Source organism: Argiope bruennichi, chromosome 1 (genome assembly GCF_947563725.1).
Source record: "Argiope bruennichi chromosome 1, qqArgBrue1.1, whole genome shotgun sequence".
Classification (NCBI taxonomy): domain Eukaryota; kingdom Metazoa; phylum Arthropoda; class Arachnida; order Araneae; family Araneidae; genus Argiope; species Argiope bruennichi.
The window spans coordinates 76,505,607-76,533,191 of NC_079151.1; the positions used below are offsets into that span (position 1 = coordinate 76,505,607).

General features: G+C 28.5%; 2 protein-coding genes across 2 annotated transcripts in view; one reads left to right on the forward strand and one right to left on the reverse strand.

The window, feature by feature from the left end:
* Nucleotides 1–24,089, forward strand: part of LOC129977958 (E3 SUMO-protein ligase RanBP2-like) — a 46,599-nt gene extending 22,510 nt beyond the window's left edge. The window contains exons 21-28 of the mRNA XM_056090597.1: nt 1,206–2,216; nt 4,761–4,892; nt 9,597–13,739; nt 14,158–14,242; nt 20,099–20,367; nt 21,141–21,392; nt 22,234–22,297; nt 23,093–24,089. Of these exons, the coding sequence (XP_055946572.1) occupies nt 1,206–2,216; nt 4,761–4,892; nt 9,597–13,739; nt 14,158–14,242; nt 20,099–20,367; nt 21,141–21,392; nt 22,234–22,281 (5,940 nt within the window). The 3' untranslated portion in view covers nt 22,282–22,297; nt 23,093–24,089. The remainder of the gene's footprint in view (nt 1–1,205; nt 2,217–4,760; nt 4,893–9,596; nt 13,740–14,157; nt 14,243–20,098; nt 20,368–21,140; nt 21,393–22,233; nt 22,298–23,092) is intronic.
* The window catches only part of LOC129977974 (uncharacterized), a 31,270-nt gene continuing 27,351 nt past the window's right edge, over nt 23,667–27,585 (reverse strand). The window contains exons 5-7 of the mRNA XM_056090598.1: nt 25,704–25,775; nt 23,875–23,935; nt 23,667–23,784 (exon numbers count right to left, since the gene is read on the reverse strand). Of these exons, the coding sequence (XP_055946573.1) occupies nt 23,702–23,784; nt 23,875–23,935; nt 25,704–25,775 (216 nt within the window). The 3' untranslated portion in view covers nt 23,667–23,701. The remainder of the gene's footprint in view (nt 23,785–23,874; nt 23,936–25,703; nt 25,776–27,585) is intronic.

Sequence of the window (27,585 nt, forward strand, 5' to 3'; positions counted from 1 at the left end):
CAGACATTAGCTTATAAAAGCTCCTTACATAAAATATTAAAAAATACTATACAGATAAATTTCATTTATAAAATTTCACCTTGAAAAATATTTTTACCGTGTTGCCCTTATAAAGATTTTCAGAATTATACTTTAAAAATGGAAGAATACTAAACATGTGCCAAGCTTAAATCGATATTATTATTTATTGATAAGAAATGAAATTTATATTGCTAAATTCAAAATAAAACTTCTTTATTCTTCTAGCTATTCAGTCCTAAAATTAGTGTGTGCATTGAGTTTCAGAGGCCCACATTTTCATTTTCTTAGAAGAAAATGAAGTGTTTTTCTGAATTGATGTTGATTAGCTTCCAAATGACCTTAGATTCAGTCGGTTACTATGAAACTAGAGTTTTTTGATTGAAAAATCAATTTCTTTTTATATATTTGTAAATTCCTCATCCTCCTGGTTAATGATTGATTCAGAATCTCAGAAGGTTGAGGCTTCTGAGTATGTTGAAAATTGCCTTGTCTGCTTTCTAAAAAAATACTATATAATATTTTTTAGATAATTACAACATCAATTGCAGAAATTATTAATGCTTTTTTCCATTATGTTGTTCATTATAACTTTGGTTTTATTTTTATTCATTTGGTTTTTATTAAATAAATTTATAGATACCAGAAACGACAGAAATGTTAAACAGTAAGCATGAACAGTTATATTTAAGCAATTGTTAATAGCAGAACCTTCTGTGAACATTATTTGTAGACTTTATTAATATATTAAATTTTCTTTGTCACCTGTATTAAGTTCAATACCTTAAGGACTCCTCCTCGTATGACAAGTTTGAAATATATTAAATTGAATCTTTTGATAACGAATTAAAATAAGGCTACATTTAATGTATTTTTATTTCTTTATTGATTATAAAATATAAAAAAAATGAACTTTCATATTTAATGTCTTTAAAAAGTTTTAACAATTTATATTCTAGCCATACTTTTCTAAGATTAAAAATCCTTTTTTTGATAAAGTATTCCTTTCAGTGTAAGCAATATGTAAAGCTTTATTTTTGTCAGAATCTGTTTTTTTTTTTTTTCTTATTTATATGATATACATTTTTAATAAAATTGCATATCATATAAAAATAAAATATATATAAATTTTTTATTTTAATCATGTGTAAATTTTTTTAAAATATGTATATGTATTCTTTTTTTAGAAATTGATGGAAGAGCTAAAGGTATCTGATTTAAGAAATCAGTCTAAAGGCTCAACTAGGAAGGCTAGCTATCCTAAAGGAGTAACTGAGGAAGAGGATTATGGCGATTATGATCCTAATAGTCTCCTAGAATTCTATACTGAGGAAGGTAATGAAGATTATAGAAATTCTGCGTACGGTTATAATCCTTCATCACGAATGGTTCATGAAGCAGCAGCATCTTTGAATTATGTAATGTCACCAGCGATTCCACCTGGTCCACCACCTGCACTTAATCACTATAATTACCAATATCCTCCACATGCTGTTCTTCCTGCTCCACCAATTGCTGAAAGAGCTCCATTTTATCATCCACCACCTGGTCAAGGTCTTCCTTTTAGTGAAGGGCAACAGTTGCCCCAATTTCATTTCCATGTTGCTTCCTCTGGAGTAAAACCTCCACCTCCTGTCATGAGCAGTGTTGCAAGCATTCCTCAAGGTATGTCTTTACCTCCACCACCACCACCTCCTCCTAGTCTTCATCCACCACCACCTGTCATTCCTCCTCCAAGTACATCGTTGCCTATGCCTATGCCTAGTCCATGGTCGAAAACAGCTGCTGGAGTACCTCATAACTTTCAGATACCTCTTCCCACATCAACTCCTTTCTCTCAGTCATCAAATGTTGTTCCTCAAATGGTTCCTCCAACAGTGTCTAGTGCCACACCTGTAACAACTCAGTCAACATTAAAAAATTTGCTGATGAAACCACCTCCAGCACCTAGTCTAAGTAATCAGAGCCAACAGTTGACTTCAACTCCTACAACTGCTACTTCTACTAATGTATCGATCTTCACTAATATCTCAAAAACACCAGACACTTCTGGTCATGAACGTTCTAGATGCGATAGTGAAAATGCTACCAGTCCCGATGTTGATGGCGATATAGAGAGGGAAGTCATGGGTGACTTTAAGCCTTTAATTCCATTACCAGCTGAAATAGTTGTTGAAACAGGAGAAGAAGATGAAGAGGTATGTGTAAAGCATAGTATTATGTGATGCCTGATACCCTTGTGAATATTTATTGGTATCTATTTTAAGCAATTCTCCTTTTATTATTTTTAATTGTTGACAAATTAAATTCTTATCATTAGCAATCTTTAATTATCTTAATTGCTGTCCAAAAATTACTTATTTGAACAAAACATTTTTGCTAATGCACTTTTAAATAATATGTGAACAACAAAGGATAAATATATTGACAAATATTAATCTCATTGTATTATATTTATTTTAAACAATAGCTCTTAAATTTTATACTTTGTTTTTTAATTTTTCTCAGAGTTTTTATTTTTTAAATTCCATTTTTTATCTATTATGCTCTTTATACATTAATAAAATTAATGTTTTATCAATGTATTAAGCATATATTTTGTATAATCTGAAAATGAAACAGGATAAGTCATCCTGTTCCTCATTAAAAAATCTTCTAAAATCTGTTGCTTCTATAGATTCCTTTAAAAAGATTCATTTTTGGAGGAAATTCATAAATTATTTAAAAACCAATGGACATACGTTGACTTTTTTTTTTTTAATCATGCATACACTGCTAGACAATTGTTAAACTGATGACATTATCTCCTGTTGCAATCACAAAATAAGTGTAAAATATATAAGATTTGAATGAGTGTGGGACACTGTATAAAGAGATGCATAGGCAAATTGTCTTTCCTCTTTTTTTTTTTTTTTTTTTTTTTTTCACATGTATATTATTACTTGATAAGATAAGATTTTATGCCTATGGACTGTTGTTTGTTCAAAGTGAAAGTTTTGCCGGAAGGATTTGTTTAGCATAACATAAATTTGTAACTTTTCCCAATAACATTTAAATTATTTTATGTAATAGCGATATCGTTGGTAAGATTTTAAAAAATAATGAGAAAAATAATAAAGATTGCCCATAACATTGCTTAATGACTTTGGTAATTTGTTAAAATTACTGGAATGTGTTGCAAGTATTATTAAAGAAGTCATATTGGAGGCATAAGAGTGTTGTAATAGTTGAGACAGATCCTCTTCCTATTATCCTATTGGTAAAGCTGCTACTTTACAACTCCATAGATAACACATTTTCTTGCTTTTTAGATAGTGTTTGATGGAATCTTGGCGGATTTTCTTGCTTATCTAGATGGGATTTTTCTGGCAAATCTGCCGAAAAACCCTATCTAAGCATTTAAGATAAGGACTATAAATCTGCAAGCTTTTTCTGTGTGTCCCATCACCTAGGTTGCACATTTATCACTCATTTTTAATACCATTCTGAGCACACAAACAGGACAGGCCTTGTATCTTGTTTTCAGATGGGAATAGATTCAGTCTGTTTTTTTATTGTAGATTCAAATGTTACGGTGCATGATTAATATTAATTATTGTTAAAATATCTTGGAAAGTTTTGGATACCACATCATGGAATTAGCCAAAATCATGCTCAATGACTACACATCCTTACATGTGATTATGACTGGATAGCAATGCATTGATGATATTCTGCTGTCTTTTGTTCACTTTTTCTGTAATACTCGTTGTAATAAATTTGTTTCCATGTATGATGATGCACAATGCCATCATACACTAGCTATTTAGAATTGTCTGGATAATAAGGATATTCAATATCTCCTATGATGAGCACATTTTCCTGATCTGAATAAAATGATTATTATTAATCTCCATTAAAATTTTATCCCATTAGCCAATGAAATACTACACATTTTGTTCCCCAGTGGCATCTAATTGTGGATGATCCATCTTCATCCTTTCAATAACATCCCTTTTCCCTGTTTTAAAATATGAATATATTCTAGAGATACCACTGCAAGGTTAATTTGTTGTATTCCAAACCAGTAAGTATAGCTGTAAATGGGAGCAAATTGCAAAATATTTTGCAAAAGTATGCATATATATGTAAATATAATTTTGCGGATGCATACTTACAAAAAGAACTTTTTAAATTAACTAAAATAAAAACAAACTTGGGAGGATATTATGTACAGGGAAGAAGCGTTAAGAAGATGTGTCAATCTACATAATAACAGAGCAAAGTAGAGAGAAATTTGCCCCTCCATTGATTTTACTATGAAATAGGGATTTCTCTGACATGTGCAGACTTAAGAAATAAAATCTTGGATATCTATGAAAGGTATATGCGAGTGTTGGAAATTTGTATTACTTTGCTTGGAGTGCGAGAAAATGCAATATTCATTTGTTTTCTAGAGCACATGTTAGAAATAATTAAATAAAAAAAGAATTGGAATTGGATTAGCAAATAAGAACATTTTTTAGAATTAAATAATAGGGGCTAATTTAAAACAAAAATCACTCAAGATTTAAATTAAATTAAAATATCAATACACACACACAGTATAGGTGTTTATATATAAGTGATTATTTTTGAAAACTATTTTCAAAAAGCTTATATGAAGTTGCTATGCATTACTAAGATATTATATATTTTATTTTATTGTAAATAAATATACACATTGAATATTTATATTCAAAATATTACTTGAATATTTTTAGGTATTATTTGAGGATCGAGCCAAACTGTACAGGTTTGTAGATCAAGAGTGGAAAGAGCGGGGTTTAGGTATAGTCAAAATCTTACATCATAATTCAAGCAGAAGAGTTCGTCTTCTAATGAGAAGAGAGCAGGTAAATACCTTGAAGTATTCATTTTTCTTTTGCTGTAAAGTATTTATAGAAAATTACCTATTTCGCATAAATTATTTGAGCATGTAATATTTAAAAGGAATGAGGGTGAATTTAAGTGAATGTTCAGCCTAATGTGGCTGAATTGTCTATTGTATAAATTAGAATTCCATACTTACATATTTCTTATCCCATATGTAGCACTATAAAATTGCATAATAACATTTTTGTAATTTTTTAAAGTTAAAATATGAAAATCTTATTTATTTTTGCATATAGGCTTAAAATTATATTGTTAATTAAATTTTCGAAATATGAAACATTGAAAAAACACTTTACTAAACTTCAAGCTTTAAGATCATTTTCGGTAATCTGATCATTTCTACATGCTAGTATATTATTTTTCTCTCAAACTAAAGAGATATCTTTTGTTTTAAAATAGTAGACATTTTGTAAATATAAAAATAAATCCTAAAATTTCAAAAATATACATTTAGGATAAATTTTTAAGTTTTCAGTGCAAGCTGTACATTATTATAAAACATAAAAACTACACATTATTTGCATGCATGCACAAAGATATTTTTTTATTTATTTATTTGTTTATTATTATTATTATTATTATTTTTTTTTTTTTTTTTTGGCTAAGATGTGTAAAGCAGGCTTAATTTTTGCAGCAATTTCTTGCTGCACATCCTGGGATGAGTTAGTTAAAAATCTATTATATATGTATGGGGGGAGTTGAGAGGAATGGGGCAGCTGCATTTGTGTTTAAATAAAACATTAGAATCTACTTCTAATTTCTCCATTAGAAAGAGCAACCATAACACATTGGTTGATTCCAATTGTTGTGCAAGCTATAATATTTGTTTTTAAAACATAAAATATGATTTTCATGCCTCGGAAGTAAATAAAGCAGTTATTTTTTTGAATTATTTTTTTCAGTCTCTTTATTTATAATATATGTAGTGTTTATAAACTAACAGTCAAATTAAGTTTAATTGTAGCGTACTTTATGTGATATGCATTTTAAAAGAAAATTCTGCAGTGGGAGGAATGTGATATGCTCGATTACATTTCAATACATTTTCTAAATAGCTAAAATAACTTAAAGTTTCTAATTTTTCTTAATATTTAATTAAATTATTTGTTAGTGTTTTTTAATGTCATAGCAAATTGATGATTTTAAATTTATTTAAATATTTAAGTTAATATATATTATGATACATACATACATATAATATTAAATAATATAAAGCAATAATATACAACAATAAAAAAGCTGGGCTTCCATTAACTAAAACAAAAAGAACAAAATAAAATTCCTGTCCTTTTTATAAACTTACTAAAGAGCACCAGTGTTTCTAAGTGTTGTTTTTTTATTCTTTATTTTTATTAATAATTGTATTGCATAAAGTACAAATTTATATTATAGAGCATTCAGTATCATATCATTTAAAAAGAAATTTCTACTTAAAATCATGTTTACTATAATTTTAGTTAAGGGAAATTCTACTATAACTATAATAAAGTAATAAGCAATACAATAAATATTGAAAAAAATGATGCGAGGTTATGAAAATAAAAACTTTTGTCTCTCTAAATTAAAAAGAATGAATAATTTTATCTTTTTTTTAATATAAAAATACCATCAATATAGAAGAAAAATATATATTAAATAATAACATAATGTAATCAGTGGAAATGGGTTGTAAAAAAAAAAAAATCAAGATATGGCAGCACCAATGAAGATTTCAAAATCAGCTTGTATTTGGCATGTCCAAAACCATAAATCATTGAATGTAAAGGATATCAAATTACAGGAATTATTTTTTAATTTTCTCAAGCCTTGTCCTATTTTTTCCTCATATAAAGGAGCTGTGGGACAAATAAAAGCTGGTTGTTTGTATTTTGTTGTTATTGCATTTTTTAAAATAAATTAAAGAGCATACTACTAGATTTTTATAAATTACATTCTTGATTAAGTCTAATTTAATGAAGTAAAAAAAAAATTGTGAAACCTGTCCCATTCCTCCCAACTCTCCCCAATATATTTTGTTATTCTTATTATAAAATATGGAAATATATTATTTTTACTTTAAAAAAATGGGCTAATATCAAGGCAGGCTGCCAGCTGTGTTGATGTGATAAATTTGAGCTCTTAGAAATAAGCATTTAAAATAGGTAAATTATGGTCTTTCAAGAAATTTCATGTATAAAATTAGTGTAAAAAGAAATAATCATAGAATTTAGGTAGAAGCTTATTAATCCATTAAAAATAAATATGTATTAAAACTCTTCAGAAACATTTTGTTTGATCATGGATGATTCATAGTGAAAATCAGCTCTGATTGTAAATATTGTAAAAATGTTGAAATTTTAAAAATGTTTTCTTGATACTTAAAAGGATATGAAATTTAATCTGTATTTAAAATTTAATTTGAAATTTTCATGAAAAAATGGATATACAGTGAATGCTGTTTAATGTGATCTTGATAATGTTATCATTTGCTTTATATTATCCAAATCTTCTGAGCTAAAACAAATGTATTTAAATGTGCTAGAAATACAGTGACATAATAATATTATGAACGGTGCTTAAAATTTGATAACATAAGTATTTTGAATTTGCTTTGTTTTGAAAGAAAAAAAATTTAAAAAGTGCTTGAATTTCTAAAGATGTACAAAGAAAACATTCTTTTGTTTTTGTTTCCCTAGACCTTGAATATAAGAAATCGAAAGCATATTTATAAAGCTTTGTTTATTAGATGCATTAAAGAAAGAATATCTGATTTATTAAGAACGAAAACCAATGAAAAGGAAAATTTTGGAGAAAGAATCCATGATAAGATAGATCCTGAAATATCAATGCATTTATGACTTTTCCCCCTGCTTCCTCTTTCCTCAACAATATACAATATCATATATTGAAACACCAGAATGGTTATCCTGAAGGGGCAATATGAAATATGTGCTGTGACATAGTTGCTTTCACTTAAAAACAAAAAACAAAAATAAAGTTTGAACTTTACCATCTAAAACATTAAAAATTCATCAATTTAAGTCATGCCAGACGAGCGTATGTTTAACCGCTTTTTGGATTGTTAACAGGATTGGCATTAGAGTTCACACCACAGAGAATTAGTGGAGGAAAAGAACATAATGATAATCCTCAAGTTTTTGTCAGTCCTTTACTTATCTTTTAGTTGAATAAACCATTGTGTGAATGGGGCATAAAAATATAGTCGAAATCCTTAGAGACATTATTCTTTTTGTAGTGTGCTAGTTTCATTGTACATATTTCAAAAGAAACAATTTCCCCCACCTCTGAAAAAATCGGCTAAGTCTTTGCAAAAGTCATAAAAAAAGATTTGATGCAACAGTTGGCCATATAAAAACAACAATCAAGTGATTGTTTACAGAGAATTCAGAACTTAATAAGAACTGATGAGAATTTAATGAGAAATATTTTTAATAATACAAAATGATCAGCTGATATTGCAAAGTGACTTTTTGAAATGTGTTTCCCATCTTTGACTATCATGTTACAATGCTGCAATGAACATGTTATGCTTTATTAAGTTTCTGATTCTTTTTTATTATGTATTCTTCAGTAGCAGTAGAAAAACTATGTATCTTTCTACAGTTATATGCTTTATTTATAAACATAGAAATGTTGCTTCAGAGATAAGACAGAAATGAAGGAAATATTAAAAAAGTTATCAAAAAATGCGACTAAAAATGGTTAAAGAGAAAAAAAAAAGAAGAAAAAAGACCCCTCCCCCCAATCAAAGAAAGAAAGTAATGAAAAATTTTGAAAGTAGAGGAAAACAGTGGATTAGAGTAGATAAAGAAATTTGAATTTTTGACTCAAGAAATTAAAAAAAAAAAAAAAATCTAAGTGATTAAAAATAGTATATAAAGTTTTTACATGTCTTTATTTTCTTTGTGAGATTTTTTGATGGGGAGGGATGTATTTTTACCATAGTTTTTATTTTCACAAAACTTTTAAATAATTCATTTTCCATCTATTAATTTTCTTTCAAATAATAATTTAAATAATATAATATTTTTCATATTTTAAGCGCTTTTTATGTAAATTTATATTATTGTTCAATTAATCAAACTCTCGCTTCCTGGTATTTATGTTTGGCACAATTTATTATTTATGAAGTTCACCCCCCCCCTCCCCGGTCCAAGCCAATGTTATGTGCGAATTTTATAAAGCAATATTAGTGTGAAAATTCTTAAGTCCTAAAATGCTCACATTAAGTAATAGCTACTGTAGTTTAAAAGAGCTATTTTTGGACATACAGGAATACTTTATTCAATTACTGATATAAATTCTTTTAAAATCAACCTCCTTCTGTTTGTAAGTAGTTAATAAATTAAATAAATGAATAAAAAAATTGAAGCAGGTGCCTTTAAACTAATTCATCAACATATAATTAATTTTTTAATGGTGTCTTAGGAGAATCTTAGAATTTCTTTTAAATTCAAATAAATATATTTTTATAAATAAATTATTATACAAGAACTGATTTTAAATCAACTATAGTTTCCAATATTGAATATTTTAACATTCTATTCCAACAGTTTGAAATTGAATGCTGAAAATAAGTATTTTATTCTAAATGGAGTATTTTGAGTTAATTTAATTATTTATGTAATCCCAGTCATTTCTTTATACTAATTTTATTTTGACAGGTATTGAAAGTTTGTGCCAATCACTATATAACTCCTGATATGGAAATACATCCCTTGAAAAACTCTGATCGAGCATGGACTTGGGTAGCTCAAGATTTTGCAGATGAAGAGTTGAAGCCTGAGCATTTTTGTATACGCTTCAAAACTGCAGAACTTGCAGCTGCATTCAAAGCTGCTTTTATTAAGGCAGTAAATATAGCTAAAGATTCAGGAACAAGAAATTTAAGCAATTCCAAAGTTTCTACAACTGACACCCTTGGTATATCCAAACCATTTGGAATGAAATTTGCTCCTAAAGTAGGGTCTTGGTCTTGTCCTACTTGCTATGTTAGTAATGCAGCAGAGAAGTCCTTTTGCGTTGCTTGTGAAACAGCAAATCCTGTTGCATCACAAAACGCCACATCTACTACAGTTACTGTTCCATCTGATGTATCTAAATCTACCTTTTCTTCTAAAACAACTTTACTTGAACCATTTTCATTTAATATATGTGGGGTTCAATCTGATAACAGTTCACTTTCTTCTAATATACCAGTGACAACATCTTCCAATACTGGAAAAAATGTTTTTGGTGGTTTTACATTTTCATCTTCTCCAACAATTCGTGAAACTGAAAGCCCTGAAGCTAAAGATAGAGAAATTCTTGTAGTTTCAACTAAATCTAAAAATGGCCCACAAGTCACTAAAGTTACACCAAATTCTAGTCCATTTTCAACTTTCTCTTTTGGTAAATCCCCACCTGTTTCTTCGAATGTAACTGTTCAGTTGCTGGGCAATACAAGAACTGTGACAGCTACAGATGAAAAGACAGCTCCATTTGGAAGTGGATTATCTAAACCACTTTTTCCAGTTTCATCTTCAAATATTCAGTCTAGTGCAATTACATCATCTTCTAATGAAAATAGTCTTTCAAAGATGCAAGCTATGGTTCAAAATATAGCTCCAACATATACATTTGAATCAAAAGATGCCTCTAAGAATACTAGCCAAACATCTGTTGAATTAGGCAAACAATCTGATTTGACCTTTAGTTCAACTGTTTCTCCTAATATTAGCAAATTATCAACTGACAATAGTCCAGAAGAGTTTGTTCCTACAGCTGAATTCAAACCAGTAGTTCCATTACCTGCTTTAGTTGAAATCAAAACTGGTGAAGAGAAAGAAGAAGTACTCTTTGAAGAAAAAGCAAAACTTTTCCGTTATGATTCAGAGTCAAAAGAATGGAAAGAACGTGGAACTGGTGTATTGAAAATTCTATATTCAGAAGAGAATAAAAAATATCGCATCTTAATGCGAAGGGATCAGGTGTTGAAAATTTGTGCTAATCACAACATTCTTCCTGGGATGAAACTATCACCATTAGCTAAAAGTGATAAATCATGGGTATGGTTTGCTCAAGATTATTCTGATGGTGATTTAATTGAAGAAAAATTTGCTGCTAGGTTCAAAAATGCTGAAATAGCTCAAAAATTCCAGAGTGTTTTTGAAAAATGCCAGGAAGCTTTGAAATCGGTTTCTCCTGAAAATTTTTCTGAGGGAACAGAAGAATTGCCTTCCCATGAAAAAGTACCTAATATATCCACTACTGATAAATTTGGTGGTAGTAGTGCAATTGGCCAAATAGGTCAACTCTTTAAACCGCCTAATTTATGGAATTGTTCTAATTGTCATCAAGTAAATATGAATGTATCTTCTTGTGCTTATTGCAAGACACCGAATACCAGCAATGTGCAGAAACAAGAAAATGTTACTCAAAAGCCATTATCTGAACTTTTTAAACCAGCTGCTGGCTCATGGGAATGTAAAAATTGTTATGTAAGGAACAAATCAACTGCTAATAAATGTGAGTCATGTGAAACTCCTAAGCCAAATACTTTGAAACAAGATTATAACTCTGTACAACAGGACTTCTCAAAATCTAGTAGTACTGCATCAACGACAGACTCTCAGAAATCTTTAGCTGACATGTTCAAACCCAAGCCTGGGTCGTGGGAGTGCCAAAGTTGCTTAGTTCGTAACGATGCAGATAAAACTAAGTGTGTATCTTGTGATACACCAAAGAGTGGATCTACTTCACTTTCATCTACAGAATCAACTAGTGTATTATCAAAGTTTCAATTTGGCTCATCAGATACTTCTTCAGCATCAACTTTTCAATTTGGAAAACCAAAAACTAGTGAATTTGTTTTTGGCATGAGACCAGTAGCTCAACCAACAACATTTTCTTTTGGCCATTCCACAATTACCAATAAAGAAAATGAGACAATTGGTTTTAAACCTACTCTTCCTGCCACTGACAGTCCTGCAATTTTTGGTGGTGTAACTCAAAAGACCCTTAGTGAGAAAAATGATTCCACTAAAACTTCCTCGACTTCAGTATTTGGTAACTTTTCATCTCCATTTACATTTGGATCAACTACAATTTCCCAAAAGTCTGATTCTGAAACTGTAGGTTTTCAGTTTGGTAGTCCACAAAAGTATGAATTCAATTTTACAGGAGTGAGACCAAAGAGCCCTACAAAAGCACCAAAATCTCCCCGCTCACCTGGCTCTCCTTCAGATGGGGATGATGAGGAAGGAAGTGATTATGAAGCTGACAATATTTATTTTCAACCTGCTATTCCTTTACCTCCAAAAGTGGATGTTAAAACCGGAGAAGAAGAGGAAAATGTTCTTTACTCTCAGCGAGCAAAATTGTTCCGTTTTTCATCAGGTGAATGGAAAGAAAGGGGTATTGGTGATATTAAAATTTTGTTTGATGATAAAACAAAAAAAGCACGCCTTTTGATGCGGCGTGAACAAGTATTAAAAGTCTGCTTAAATCATTACCTTACAAAAGACTTAAAATTTGAAAAGCGTGGAGATAAATCATGGAGTTGGACTGCCACCGACTTTTCAGAAAATGAACCTTCACCTGAATTATTAGCTCTTAGATTTAAAACAAGTGAGTTGGCAGAGGAATTCAAAGAAGCTATTGATGATGCTTTAAATAAAATGGAGTCTTTACCTGTCAGCTCATCAGATACAGCTGTCAGTAAATCAGCTACTCTATTTTCATTTAAAAGTGATTTTACTACTCCTTCCAAAGTTGAGTCAAATTTTAATTCTGGTTCGCTTTCATCTCGATTTGGTACAACTATGCAGGATAAGCCAGTGTTTGGATCAAGTAATTTCAGTTTTTCAAATGCAAAAGAAGGCTCTTCCCCATTTTCATTCTCATTTCAGGATAAAGTTCCTGTAACTTCTGCTTTTTTCAGTCAGCCATCAAACTTTTCTTCAGAAGACAAAACTAAAAAGGAAGGTATAACATTTACTTTTGGATCATTATCAAAAGAAACAAATGTTAGTACTGTTGAGGATGACAATATCAAGATAGTTTATGAAGCTGTTGCTCCTGCTGATAAAATTGCTGCTGCTGAAAAATTAAAATTGCCTAAAAATTTCTATTTATATGAAAACAAATCGCCTTGTCCTGGATGCATAGGTTGCACAGATACCATACCTCCTCGCAAAGGTCCTTCAGCTGAGGAGCCAGAAGAAATCTCAACTGCACCAGCTACAACTGAAGAATCTTCAAAACCATCTGCTACGAGTAAAGATAGTAGTGGGCCATTTAGTAGTTCAAAATTAGCTTCATTTTCTTTTGCTGATTTAGCCAGTAAAGCAAGTTCTGAAGGTCTGGCAAAACCTTCATCTAATACAAATATTTTTGCGGGTGCTGGTGCTCCAGTCTTTTCAAACTTAAACACCTCTGCTGAAGATACAGATGAAGTTGTTCAAAGTGCTGATATCCATTTTGAACCAGTGATCCCCTTACCTGATTTAGTTGAAGTGAAAACCGGGGAAGAAGATGAAGTCCCTATTTTTGTTCATCGTGCTAAGTTATTCCGGTTTGATGTCAACACAAAGCAGTGGAAAGAGAGGGGTATAGGAGACATAAAAATTTTAAGTCATAAAGAGAAAGTTCGATTCCGCATTATTTTAAGGCGTGATCAGGTCCACAGTGTTGCCTGTAATCATTGTATTACAAAAGATATGTCATTAAGTCCAATGGCTACTAGTGATACTGCCTTGTGTTGGAATGCAGTGGATTTTTCTGATGGTCCTGACGGTGAAGCTACACAGTTTGCAGTCCGATTCAAAGTAAGTTTTTCAATTCAAATATCTTTTTTAAAGTTTTTTTTTAGATCTAATATTCACATTCTGATAATTGCTTCAAGGCATATATTCTCTACCTTTAATATATATTTGTTAACTTTAATTAAAAATAAATAAAATGAAAATCGATATTAAAAAAATTTTTGAACTTTTTAGAATACTTTGTATAAGCAATTTTTTATTTATATATAATGAATTTTAACCTATGATCCAGTGAAGTATTTTTTTTACCTAAAATGTACCAAAATTTTAAAATTCAGCATTACTTTTAAAATTCATCATAGCAAATTTAAGCTTGGTTTTGCAGATAATAGTTGTGGTATAGTAGTTTTGCTTTTATTTATATTTTAGATTCATTTACTTATAATATATTATTTCTTATGACTTTTAATTTACTCTTTAGCTCAAGGAAACACTAGATCAATTCAAACAAGTTTTTAATGATTGCAAGGAAAAACTTGCTAATCCAGACAATGTATGCATCTCAGGTAAGGAATTTTTGAAATATTTTATTTGCTTGACAAGAATATTTAATTACCTGCTTACCTTAATTATTACTTTTATAACCTCAGTTTGGAAAAATACTCTTACAGGTAATTAATGGGCTGTGTAGCGTCATGAAAAGTGCTTAAATTTGAAAACCATTTTTAAGCACCATAAAAGTGCTTAATTTTCTCATGAAGACAAAGAAGGCTTATCATTTTGTTTTGTTCCCCCCCACAAGTTGAATATGATAATTCGAAATGATGGTCGTAAAGGCTTGTTTACCGATTGTATCAAAAAAGAAAACCAACGAAAGGGAAGAATTCGAAGAAGTATTCCAGGGGTTTCAGCACATATTAAAATAATGGGTACTTACGTATTATCGCAACCAGGTTGGCGCGATTTGTAAGTTTGAGTAAGAATTAGTCGCCAAATTTGTAAAAGTTAAGTAAGAATTTTGAGCCTGGTTGCGTTAATACATAAGTACCAAATAATGCATATTGCACATATTAAAATAATGTACTACATACTGATACACATATTAAAATAATGCTTAATTAAATTTTTTTCTCACTTTTTCTTCAACAATGTGCATTGCCATTTATTAACATTCTGGAACAATTATCTAGAAGGGGGCAATACGGATTGCGAATTGAAAAACATTTCAATTTTTAAAGTTTTAGATGTTGAAGAATTTATATAAGTGATGCCTGATAAGTATATATTTAAACTTTTATGCGTTGTTAAAGAAGAATATGTGATATGGTGCAATCAATAGAAAATTGCTGGATGAATTTGATGCTCCAAAACAATATATCGAAAAATGGGAAAATCTGCTTTAAAAACACTTAACATATTTGATCATCATTCTCATTAATATGTCATTTTTGAGCAATTCTTGAACGACCTATTACAGGTATTCAACTGTACTTAATATTAATAGCTTGATTATTAGTGTAATTAATAGCAGTTTGTAATTAGGTTAGGCAATCGTGTAAAATCTAGTATGATGGAAATTTAACTTGAAGCCTTAAATTTTCAATAATCATGATATCTTTTGCGGTATTTTTTGGATGTCCCTATGCATTTGAACATTTATATTTGTTGGACTAATCTTGCCAAATTTATTTTGATTAAGAAAAAAGAAAAAGAAACTGCTGGATCTGGTACTTAAATTTGTTTAAAGGAATAAAAAAAAAGTTTTTTACAATTTTTTTTAAGGATTTAGGTTTTATTATTTTATAATGATTTTTTTCTTTATAAATCTGATAGAATTTCACCCCCCCCCCCAATGAAATCTTTTTTTAAATATAAAGTTTTGCCCTGAGTAATGCCCAGCATAAAGCCATTGAAGTTAGGAGCATGAAATTCAGGAAATTATTTTTTCGGCATTAGAGCACACTAAGAATGGTTATCTCAAATTTTTAATTTGAAGTTTAATTTAAAAAGTAGAATTTTAATGTGTTTTCATCATAAAACCAAAGCATGCTATCGCATAAAAATTATTGTAGCACAGTTTTAAAGGTTAAAAAAGAATAGCTTTTGAATAATAATAAAAATTTCGTATTTTGAATGTACTTTAAAAAAAAACATTTCTGAGAAATTAGTTTTGCACACAGTTTATAACAAAAAATTTTATTATAATGAAATTCAAAATGATATTGCTTCTTCGAATCATTCAATCACATTATTCTGCATCTGTTGAGATTGTAGTAACAGAAAAAAAAAAAAAATTCTTCCTTCGCTTTTATTTAAACTTAAAAAATTTTAAAGCATTCATTGAATAAAATTCACCATGTTATAAATTTTGAAGCAATGTAATATATTGTCTCGCACTGGCTTCAAGAAAGATTAAAAAAAAAAAATGCTTCAATTGGCATTTTTACTTTCTGGTATACAAAATTTAGAGAAAATACTGCAATTGTCAAAATATTTGAACTCAAGATTTTAATGAATTTGCACGTTTCATACCTCTTTGAATTCGAAAACACATCTTTTGGAAATGTCTGCCTGTGACAAAGATAACACAAAAACACTTTCAGCTGATCAATGAAATTTAGTATACGGTAGATCAAACAAATTTTCAGCAGCATTCATTTAGAGGAAATCTTTTTGTCTGTTTGAATATAAATTAGCATGATAACTACAAAATGAAGAGAGCTAGTTAGTTAAAATTTGGCAGACAGATTTAATAATGATTGTATAAAAAAAACTGTCAAAATTTGAGCTAAATCCAACTGGGGGTTCTCTGTATGTCAATCTGTATTTTCAGAAATATGTAAACTTGATAATTTAAAAATATAGAGACTTAAATATATCAAATTTAGTATGTAATTTTGCGATTATAAGTGTAGTTTTGAGTCAAATTTTTGTTTTAATCAATTGAAAAGAATGCGTTTAAAACCCAAATTCGCTTTTCGGATAATTTCAATTGCATGCCAGGAATGCTTATTAAGAACACTGTCATGTTCTTATTTAGAACATGACAGTGTTCTAAATAAGCATTCCTGGCATTTTATAAGATTGCAAATAAAATTATTTAATAGAATGAATCAGCGCTGGAAGAAATTTATTCTTCCCATCACAGCCATGTTAGAACTTAAATGTTGTTGCTTGTATAAAAATCAAATACAAAATTAGTGGTCATGCAGAGCTTCTACATCACTATCGACTTTTTCAATAATGTTATATCTATCTGATATTTTATTTTAATTTTTAAGAAATGCTGAAAAAGCTCAGAGATCTTTATTGTTAATCTTATTTATTATTTTTTTATTATTTTTAATCCTTAATCTTATTGGTTTTATTTTATTTATTATTTTTTTTTTTATTTATGCTATTATCAAATTCAAAAAGACACAATTTTACAATAGATGTTCTGCAAATACAGAAATAATTATTAAAATTTTAAAAATAAACATTTAAAATTAAATTTTAAGAATTTTTTTTCAATAAAAATCATGCATTATTATAAAACAGAAAAAATACTATGCTTATAAAATATGCAGTTTACATATGCATACTTATACAAAAGTGCTTAATTTTTGGGGCTAAGGTGCTTAAAAAGGGCTTAAAAGTAATTAATTTTTGCAGCAGTTTCTCACTATGCAGCCTGATTAAATGTTATCAAGTTATAATATTATTATAAGTTTAATGATTATTACTCAGTCGTAAAACTTCTATGTAGATTATAGTTAAGATATCTTAATAATTCTTATTTCGACCTGAAATTATTCGTTATGATCCATTTAGTTTTTATTTTAATTATGTAACATTAGACAAAAAGAATATGACCTATTGTCTTTCTTTATTATTATTCTTTACTTGTTATCATACAATTATAATAATATTGTATTTTTGATGATGGGAGATTCTACAGATTGCAGGGTGACCAGCTGACTAGATCCAGAAGATCGGAGAAAATTAGGGAAATGTATTGTAAAACTAGAAATTTTTATATAAATTGATAATTTTTATTGAATCTGATAATTCAATGGTATTTTTTTGTAAGTAGAATAGGTAATTTTTAGTAAGTAAGTTTTGTAAGTAGAATGAAAACATGGTTGGAAACTAACGAAAATCAAACATTAATTGATTGTCCTAAACATACAGCATTCATATTTCTGTCTATGCACCAGGCTGTGGAAGTATTATGTTTACATTTCTAAGGGTTCGAAATTTCAAGTACCATCAAGGCTATATTTGGCAAGTTTCTTCTATTCTGAAGAATAATTCTCATGCATCTAGCTTATAATAGATTCTGATTCAAATTATGCTGACTGTTTTATATCTATTAATAAGTTTATTATTTGCCTTCTTTTATATTTTATATACCTATCAAAAAATTATTTCCTTTCCCCATTTTCATGCATTATTTTATGGCATTGTAATGATAATTGGACGGTATTATAATTCGTTAATTCATTGTTTTTAGATTGAAGCTAGGTTTAGACTTAAGTTAACAGTTTAGGTACAATAAAATTGGTTAACTTAACATTTGAACGGAAAAGAAAGATTAACCACCATATCTAATTAATTGCATATAGGTATAAATGTGTAATAATATTTTCAATAATATATATATTTAGAACATCAAGCCATTGACATAATTAGCAAAAACGGTTTTCCGTACTGTGGGAAAAGGCATCTTAATTAAAGCCCAACTCCTGTTACTGTTATGATTATAAGCTTTAATAAGTCTCTTTTGTTTAAAAGGAAATGTAGTTATCTCCCCTCCTCTTTCTTTCAAATGTCAACCAATCATACCATGTGTTATGAAAGCAAAAGTATTCAAAACTATTTAAACTAGATATAAAATATTGATGCATTATTATGATTATGAAACAATTTAATTACATAAGTATTTTACTATTTTTTCCCCCTCTTCTCGGAGATCTTTTTATTGAATTATGAAGTATCGGATGTTATTGCTAATATTTCCCATACATTCAACAAAATACTCTATATTTTAAAAATAATACTAAGCACAAGAAATTAATTTGTTTGATGCACTATAAGTACAGATTTCTTTTGTAAATTTCTTTTTAAAAAAATTTTAAAAGAAAGGACAGCATTTTTCTTATATTTCTTAATGTATATGAAATTGTTTGCCATAAAAATTTACGAAATTCATTCATACTATTGTGAAATTCATGCCTCTATAACAATTCTTTTTATGCAGTAAGGAAAAAGAAATTGATGACTAATTTTCCACTTTTTTCTCTATTTATGGGTTAAGCAATCAGCGAGCATTCAGGTAACTTTATTGTAGTTGGTGGGTAAAAAAAGTCAATGCATCTTTGATATCAATAAAGAATTTTTCTTATTTTGATACAGAAATTTTGTTGTGTATTTGTAGATGCTTTTTTTTTTTTTTTTTTTTCCTATTAGTAAAATTATTGTTTAGTTCTGATATGTGTGTTTGTAAACAGTATATGTTGGATAGGGAAGAACCCACCAAAAGGAAACAAATTATTCCATTCTTAAGCATGCTGCCAATGTACATAGGTTTTTGTACTGCATTTTTCGTGAGTAAATTTGACAGGCATTTCTGAGATATGACTGGTTTGCTAAAAGTTTGTGTAGGTGGGCTTGTATCTTCTTGTGTTGGTTAATATATTTGATAAAAAAAAGAGAAGGGTTTTCAATAAGTGAAAATATTTTTTTTCCCTAAACATTGTGTTTTATTTTACATCATATCAAATTTTTAAATATAATTAAGAACATATGCAATAATTAAAGAAAATAAACATTGTTCTAAGAATATTAGATGCATCCGAAAAATTTCTTAAAAAACTTGGAAAAGTCAGGGAAATTCAAACAGCAGAAATGATAGCCACCTTGGATTAGTTTCTCAAAGAGAATTAATATCATGATTTACTGATATGATATATGTATCAGCGAGTTAGAAAACATATTCTAGCACACAACATTTGTATCATTTGTAAAGAATTAGTGAAAATAATTTAGTATGATTTTTTCCTCAGAAATCAGTAGTTAATCAATGAATTAAACCAATGAATCAGAAAACCGATGAATGAAATTTTCTCTTTTTGTACTGTATATTTAAGAATTTTTTTGATTTAATTTGGATATTTGAAATTGGTATAAGTTTCATTTACTGCTAAATATATCCAAATAATGGAGACAAATTTTAAGATTTATGTATTGACTTCTAGCTCATTATATACATCAAAAAACTCTTTTGGCTTTAATGGTCATATCCCTCCTAATAAGGAATATGCTTTTTTGTAATTTTAGTTTTTTTTCTAATGCACTTTTTCTGTAAAAAAAGTGAAATACTTTGGAATTTTTTTCATGTTATCAAATTTGTGATATATATTTTATTCACCCTAATTTAGAGAAGGAAAAAGTTACAGATTTAAATTCTGCTGCATCAGCAGAAAATTCATCAAATGATGTTGGAAAAACAAAATCTACTTCTGAAAATAATACAAGTGCTGATAATCATACTACAAAAGATATTAAGCATGAACCTGAGTCTGATTCTAAAAAAAATTGGGAAGAAGAAATTGAAGATGATGATGATGATGATGATGAAGAACCTGAAGTTCTTTTTGAAAAGAGGGCAACTTTAGAAATATTTGATGAAGCAAAAGGAGCCTTTAAGGTATTCTAAACTTGATATTTGCTGATTTGATTCTTACATTCATTATCTATTTATTCATTTTAATGTTATCAATAATCTTGTACTAACTCAATTAAATTTTGACAAAATTATAAATCATCAAAAAAGGGGGGGGGGATTAAAAAAATTTTAAATGTCAATTTCAGTTACACAAACATGAAATTCACTAGCGCTTTTAGATTTACCAGGATTATGTATCCTCCTTATTAGAATTAAATTAAATTTGTAATTCTCCATTTATGATTTATAAATTATCCATATTTGATCTGGAATTTTTGTTCAGAATTTCTTAAAGTTTTTTTTAATGATGTATATACATTATTTAATTCATATTTAATCTTGATTATAATGTTCTCATATTTGGGGTTATATCTTAGAAATGAGCAAAAAAGGGGAAAATTTGAAAAAAGTCCCCCAATTTTGTTTCCAATTTCATTTTCTTTAATTTTATTAAAAGAAAACAGATTTGAATAAAACTTCTCAGGGATAAAAAGAAAAAGAAAATGCTTTTCTGGATATAATGATTTGTATATCAAACAATTTAATATACTCAATGCTATTTATATTATTCATTGCCTATCTGAAAAAAGACTAAATACACATTTAAAAAAAATCTGTCCATTTGAAATTATACGCTATAATAATTTTAAATGGAATTATAGTTTTTTTTTCTTTCCGATGTAGAATATAATGCAAATTTTCTTGTAATCCCATAACTATTATTTATTTTCTAAATAAATAATTTAAATTTCTAGCCTGAAGGAGTAGGCTGTCTGAAAATTACTTATGATGACACAGTTTATGGATATCATATTGTGATGGTTGATGACAAAGGTAGAACTATGTGTGATCACATTATTGCTGTTCAGACTTGTTTAAGAGTTGAAGGGAAGAAGGCCATTTGGGCTGCTCTTGATCTTAGTGTAGAACCTGTGACTCGAAGGCAGTTTCGTGCTACTTTTAGCTCTCATGAAGCCTTAAAAGAATTTAGCAAATGTTTTGAAGAGGTAAGCATTGTTCTTTTATTCTATGACATCAGTTCCAAGATAATAGAATTTATCTTTTTTCAAAAGTTTTTCGGTTCAAGTTTTCTGTAATTCTCTTGAGCTATATCTGCCCCCACCCTGCATCTTTAATTCCCATGAGTTAGTGAATTCTTGTTATTATGTCACTGAATTATATTATTCTATTGCATGAAGAAGGCATCTATTTAGCTATAAAAATATTGGAACCTAATTGCAAGTATTGTTTTAGAATAGCATTACTCCAAGATTAAACTTTAAAATAAATTAACTCCACTCTACTTGTTTTTCATTTTTAAGATTGTTCATTAATAGAAGATATATAATAAAAAATAATTCTGAAAAAAACGTTTGAAATTAATTATTTAAAATTTCTTTACAAACTTCTTTTTTAAATAAAAAAAAAATCTGATTATTTTTATTAATTTATTATTACATTTTTCAAAACTTATTTAAAGGCAAAAATGTAAGTAAATTAAATATAAATTGAGCACTTTCTTTGTAGCTTGCTGAATTTAACTCTGTATCTGCTTCTAGAGATATATTTTTAGAAGGGTATTTAATCTACCTCAACAATTATGCCATTCTGCAATTTACACGAATGTTCTATTCTAAAAGTTAAAAATAATACATTAAAAATAATTTTATTTGGTATCTTTTTTTTTATAAATTTTATATTCAAAAATTTGTTTAATATTTGTAAAGTTTTGCATGTTGCAGCTGAATATTTTTGTTAAAATTTGTTTCTGTTTCCTATTTTGTTGTTATATATTTTTAAAATTTTGATTTTTTTTCAATGAAATTTAATAATTTTGTTATCATATAGGGAAAAGAAATTGCCATAAAATCAGAAATCATAGAAAAGGCTGATTAATTCATTTGGTAAACTGGTAAGTATTTATTAATTTGGCAAAAAAAATGTTTTAAAAAGTTTGTACTTAAGGGTGTTTTTTTTTTCTTTTTGCCCCATCTAAATAACTTAGAATACAAGAATTGATTAAAAAAGAGCATGTCAATGAATTTTTGAAATTTTAATTTAAGAAAAAAGCACTTACTTCATTTCTAATCTTAATTCAATTTTCTCTAATGGATTTTCCCAGAATGTTGAAAGTTATAAATATAGGTTTTCTTTAGGTATTCAGATTTATTTGAATAAAATGTTTATTATTTTAGGTTTGAACTATAATCTGAAAAAATAAATTTTTTAATAAAAATTTTGTGTAAGTGAAAATTTTATTCTTTATTATGAGGAAATTATTTCAATTCTTTTCTGTCAAAACAAAGTGAAAGTGTTGCACTCCTAAATTAATCTGCTCTATTTTTATTTGCACTAATGATTTTTAATCATTAGTATCAGTTATATTAATATATTTTTTTGATTAAATAATTAAAAAAATACTAAACCATTCCCTGTAGTGGCTTCCTATTTAATATTAAAAAATGTTTTTATATAGATAATCAATTCTTTTAAAGACATATTAGTCTTGAAACTTGTTATATTCTTTATAGGCTTAGTAAATATCAATCTTGTGCATGGATACAATATCATTGTGGTACAAAGTATGACATAAATAACATCATAAATTCATTATTTTTGTGGATTAATAATTGTTTTTGAGTGTACTATACAGAAATTATTTCTTTTTAAAATTATTTTTAAATATATTTTTGATTTTTCTTTCCAGATGTGATCAACTTTGAAGTATGTGATAAGTTCATGCTGTTATTTATATTACGTAACATTTGTGAAGAACTCTTTTAGAATGTGTAAAAAATTGTTATTTTTATTGAATTTGTAAACTTAATTCTTCAGCATTTGTTTATATTAAATTTTGATCTCATTAGATGAAATTTTAAAGTGTTTACAATATTTTGTATGTGTGTCTAATGTAATTTCATTTTTTCCTCTAAGTTCATTAATAAAGTACAGTAAATTGTTAATATAAATTGATTTACTGCTGCATTTTATTAGTAAATGCCATGCATTATTGTTACCATTTTGATTAAAATACAAGCATGTAAATATTGAAATTTTTTTTAATCTTTTGTAGGAATCATGATTAGTAAAATTTAAGTGAGCTTAAAATCATTTGATCTTAGTTAATTTAATAATTGACTACAGATCATTGTTTTTTATAATATCTTTAAAACAACATTAGTTTCTATTAGTTTGTTACATCACTCATTAAGATATACAAAGTTCGTAAATCTTTTCTTATATGAAGTAAATGTCTAAGAAGTAAAATATTCTATAGTTATTCCTGCACTCATATCAATAAGTTGAGAGATTATCTTCATACAATAGTTCCAAAACTTGTAGCTGAATTGCTTGAAGATGATTCGTTTTTGCCATCTGATTTGGATTTTTGAAGAGGAACTGTTGAAGCAAAAGAGAAATTTGATTCCATAAGCATCATTTATAATCAAATAAAACTGCAAATTCAAGTTTTAAAGATTTTATTCTTACCTTGATCAAGTTGGTGGAACATTTCTTCAAAGTAGGATATTACTATGAGAACTGAATAAATCTAGAAATATTTTTTTAATTTTGCTTTAGTATTTTCTTAATAAATTTTTCAATTTCTAATTTTAACTGCATTTGACTGACCAGTTTTTATTACAAATGCATTTTCTATATATTTACATCATGTATTCCATGTCATATGAGAAGCAACATATTAATTATATGTAAAATAGAATTTGTAGAAGATCATTAAATTTCTTTTTGCAAAATTTTTTAGTACCATGTTCTTTAAAAAAAATGGGGGGGGGGGAGAGGTGAAGCTTTTATAAAAATTGTATTTTTAGAAAAAATTTATTGAGTAAAACATTTATTTCATAATCAGTTCTTAATTTTTATAAGATTTCAATTCAAGATTGAATTGTGAAAAATTATAATCATTCATATTTGCGTTCAATTATGTTTCGCTTGTTTTCCAGCATGACACCATTTCAAATCTTATAATGAAACATATAACTGTTAATATATTAATTACAATTTTTTCTTAAATGTTACTGTATCTGCAAAACAATGTAATGAATTATAACTAAAAAAAAAAAAAATTTAATTTATATGTACGTACTTGGGAAAAATTCAGCATTATTGATGAAATTAAAACATAAAATTCCATTTTATTATGTTGTTATATGTGTCATTTTTGCAAGTTCTATATTTATTAAGAACTTGGATAATGAAATGTACAGTATTATGAATAGCCAACTTAAACCATTTAAATAAAAGTGATTTCATTTTTTCAATCATAATTGGAAGAACTGTAATGTGTATAAGAAAATATATTTCCTTAAAAACATGGAAGCATTCATTCTTGGAATTGAATTTTATCAATCTTAAATTATTTTTAATATCTGTCATTTTTTGTATAAATTTTTCACTTTAATATTCAGTTAATCATAATTTACTTGGTGTTTATGTTTGGCTTAATTCGTTATTTTATGAAGTTCAGCTTTTTATGTTCCAAACCTGTATCATGTCTGAAAAACTAACCAAATTCTGAATGTTGCTCTTACTTCAGAACCTTGCTATTGGTTGAATAATACTTTTGAAAATTGTTTTGAAGTCTAGGAAGATCTATTGACTTGTTAAACAAAACAAGAATTGAAATAATGGAATGTATTTATTTTAACCATAGAAGAGATATGTAATTGTTTTTTTAAATAATATATTTGTTGTTGATAGGTTAAGTTCAAATGTAGCTGATAAATCAGTTTAAACTGCACTGCTATATTGCGAATCAAGTGACACAGTTTTATTTTAATGGATACATTAAAAAGAATGAAATTCAGTTCCTTCACATTGTTCGTTAATGCAATTTTTCAATGATAAATTAATTATCAAACTTTCTGTTCAGCTGTAAAATTGTAATGTTAATGAAGAAGTTGTAAATGGATTAAAAATAAAAGTGTTAAATGTTCTGAAGCCAGGTGACAAATGTTTCAAATTTTTTACATTTAGGGAGCAATAATACATATATTATTATGTTATTATTCTCATGATATGTCTCATATCTGGATATTGATTGTCATAATTTTATATTATTGCACATTTTGAAAAGTAAATAAATCGGATATAAAAAATATATCTTCAGGCAAAATGAAACAAAATCGTGTTGATCAGTATTCACTTATTAATCAAAAGCTTAATGTCTTGTTAAAATATGAAATGGAGAATGCAGGTATGCATTTAAACAAATAAAAGTTTTAATCCTGCTTTTCATAGCATATATTTATATCATGTGGCAGTAAACAAATGGTTATTTTAAAACACTGTAATCTTACCAGCAGTAGCATAAGTATGGAACTGATGATAATGCCAGCAGTAAGAAAATCTTCTATGTCGTTATGTCTTCCCTAAGGAGATAAATATTCATTTTATAAAAATTAATAGATGGGTAGTTCGTTATTTAAAGCATTTCAATTTCAATTAGGCATTGAAACTTATAAGAGTCATAGATCTAGATGCTAACCACTTAAAGATATTTTCAGATTACTTTTATTTAAAAAATAGCAATGTTCACACACATACACTCATGTCCAAAATTAAGGTCACAAACATAAAATCTGAGAAAAATGAAAAACTATTCACTATGTTGCCACGAAATTTGGCATAGAGGTACACTACAATGGAAGAAAAGACATAGACACATAACAACATGGAAAAGATTTTAATTAGGAATTAAGAAGCAGGGTATATCAAAAAGTGTTACATTATGAATCAGAGATAAAGCATTTATCTCGGGAAAAGCCCGTCTAATATGGAGTGTGACCACCGTGCACTGCTATACAGGCTTCACAACGAGCTTTCATACTGTTTATGAGGGTGTCAATAAATGCTTGGGCAACAAAGTCCATTTTTCCAAAACCGCAGCTTTTAACTCTTGGAGGGAGGTTACGCTGTGAAATGGCTCTTCCGAGACCATCCCAAACATGTTCAATAGGATTGTGATCCGGAGACCTAGAGGGCCAGTCCATACGTCGAATATCCTCTTCCTCAGGAAAATCATCAATGATCTGGGCTCTGTGTGGACGCGCGTTATCGTCCATAAATATGAAGTCTGGGCCAAAAGCACCCCGGAACAATCTCACATAGGCTACAAGGATCTCATCTCTATAAAGATGTGCATTGACAGTACCCGCATCGAAGACATGCAGTGGTGTACGACTGCTCAAATTGTGACACCTCAGACAAGGATTCCTCTGCCATCAAATCTGTCAATTTCTTTTATGTAGGAAAGATGATAGCGAGCTCCTCGCTCTCTCCAGATGAAGATTTGACGAGTGTCACTCTGTGTGGTAAATATCCACTCATCACTGTAAAGAACACGCCCCCATTCTTGCTGTGCCCAAGACTGCTGTGTTAGGCACCACAAGAACTGGGCTTTTCTGTTGGATGCTGTCAAAGGGACGCACTCAACTGGTCGCCAGGCATAAAATGCCCTCTGTATACTGTTATACTCTGTATACGTCTGTATACTGTTTGTCTGGAAATTCTTATTCCATACGCAGCAGCAAGGTCAAGAGCAAGTTCAGGAGCCGTTATCAGCCTATACCGTCGTGCGCTTAATGCCAAATAGCGATCCTGTGCAGGCGTCTTTGTTCTGTGACGGCCTTCCTGGTTACAGTACCACTTGTTTGGAATTGATTCCACAACCTGAATACCACTTTCGGTGCCACTTGTATTCAACGAACCACCTCCGCTTGAGACTGCCCAGCTTCAATCCTTCCAACGGCTCTCCATCTCAATGAATTGTCTAAACGACTATGAGAACTCATTCTCACTGGAAACATGTTAATTTTTTTGTTTTAATTCAATATTCACAAAATTTCAGACAAAAATCCCAGATGCCTAAACGGTCTAATTTTAGTGGTTCCTCAAAAACTAATGCTAAACAAGATTTTTTCCCACAACAAAGGTTAATATCGTGTTGCCGGTCCTTCACATTATATAAAATATAATTTGTTTACATTTTACTGGTAGCCATTTGGAATTACTTTGAAAAACATTTTTGTGACCTTAATTTTGGACATGAGTGTATATATATATATATACATATATTTGTGTGTTCTACTATATTATCCTACTTCAATGTTCCTATTGTTTGCAAAACGTTTTGTTGATTCCCTCAATTTTTTTATTTTCACAATATATTAAAATAAATAT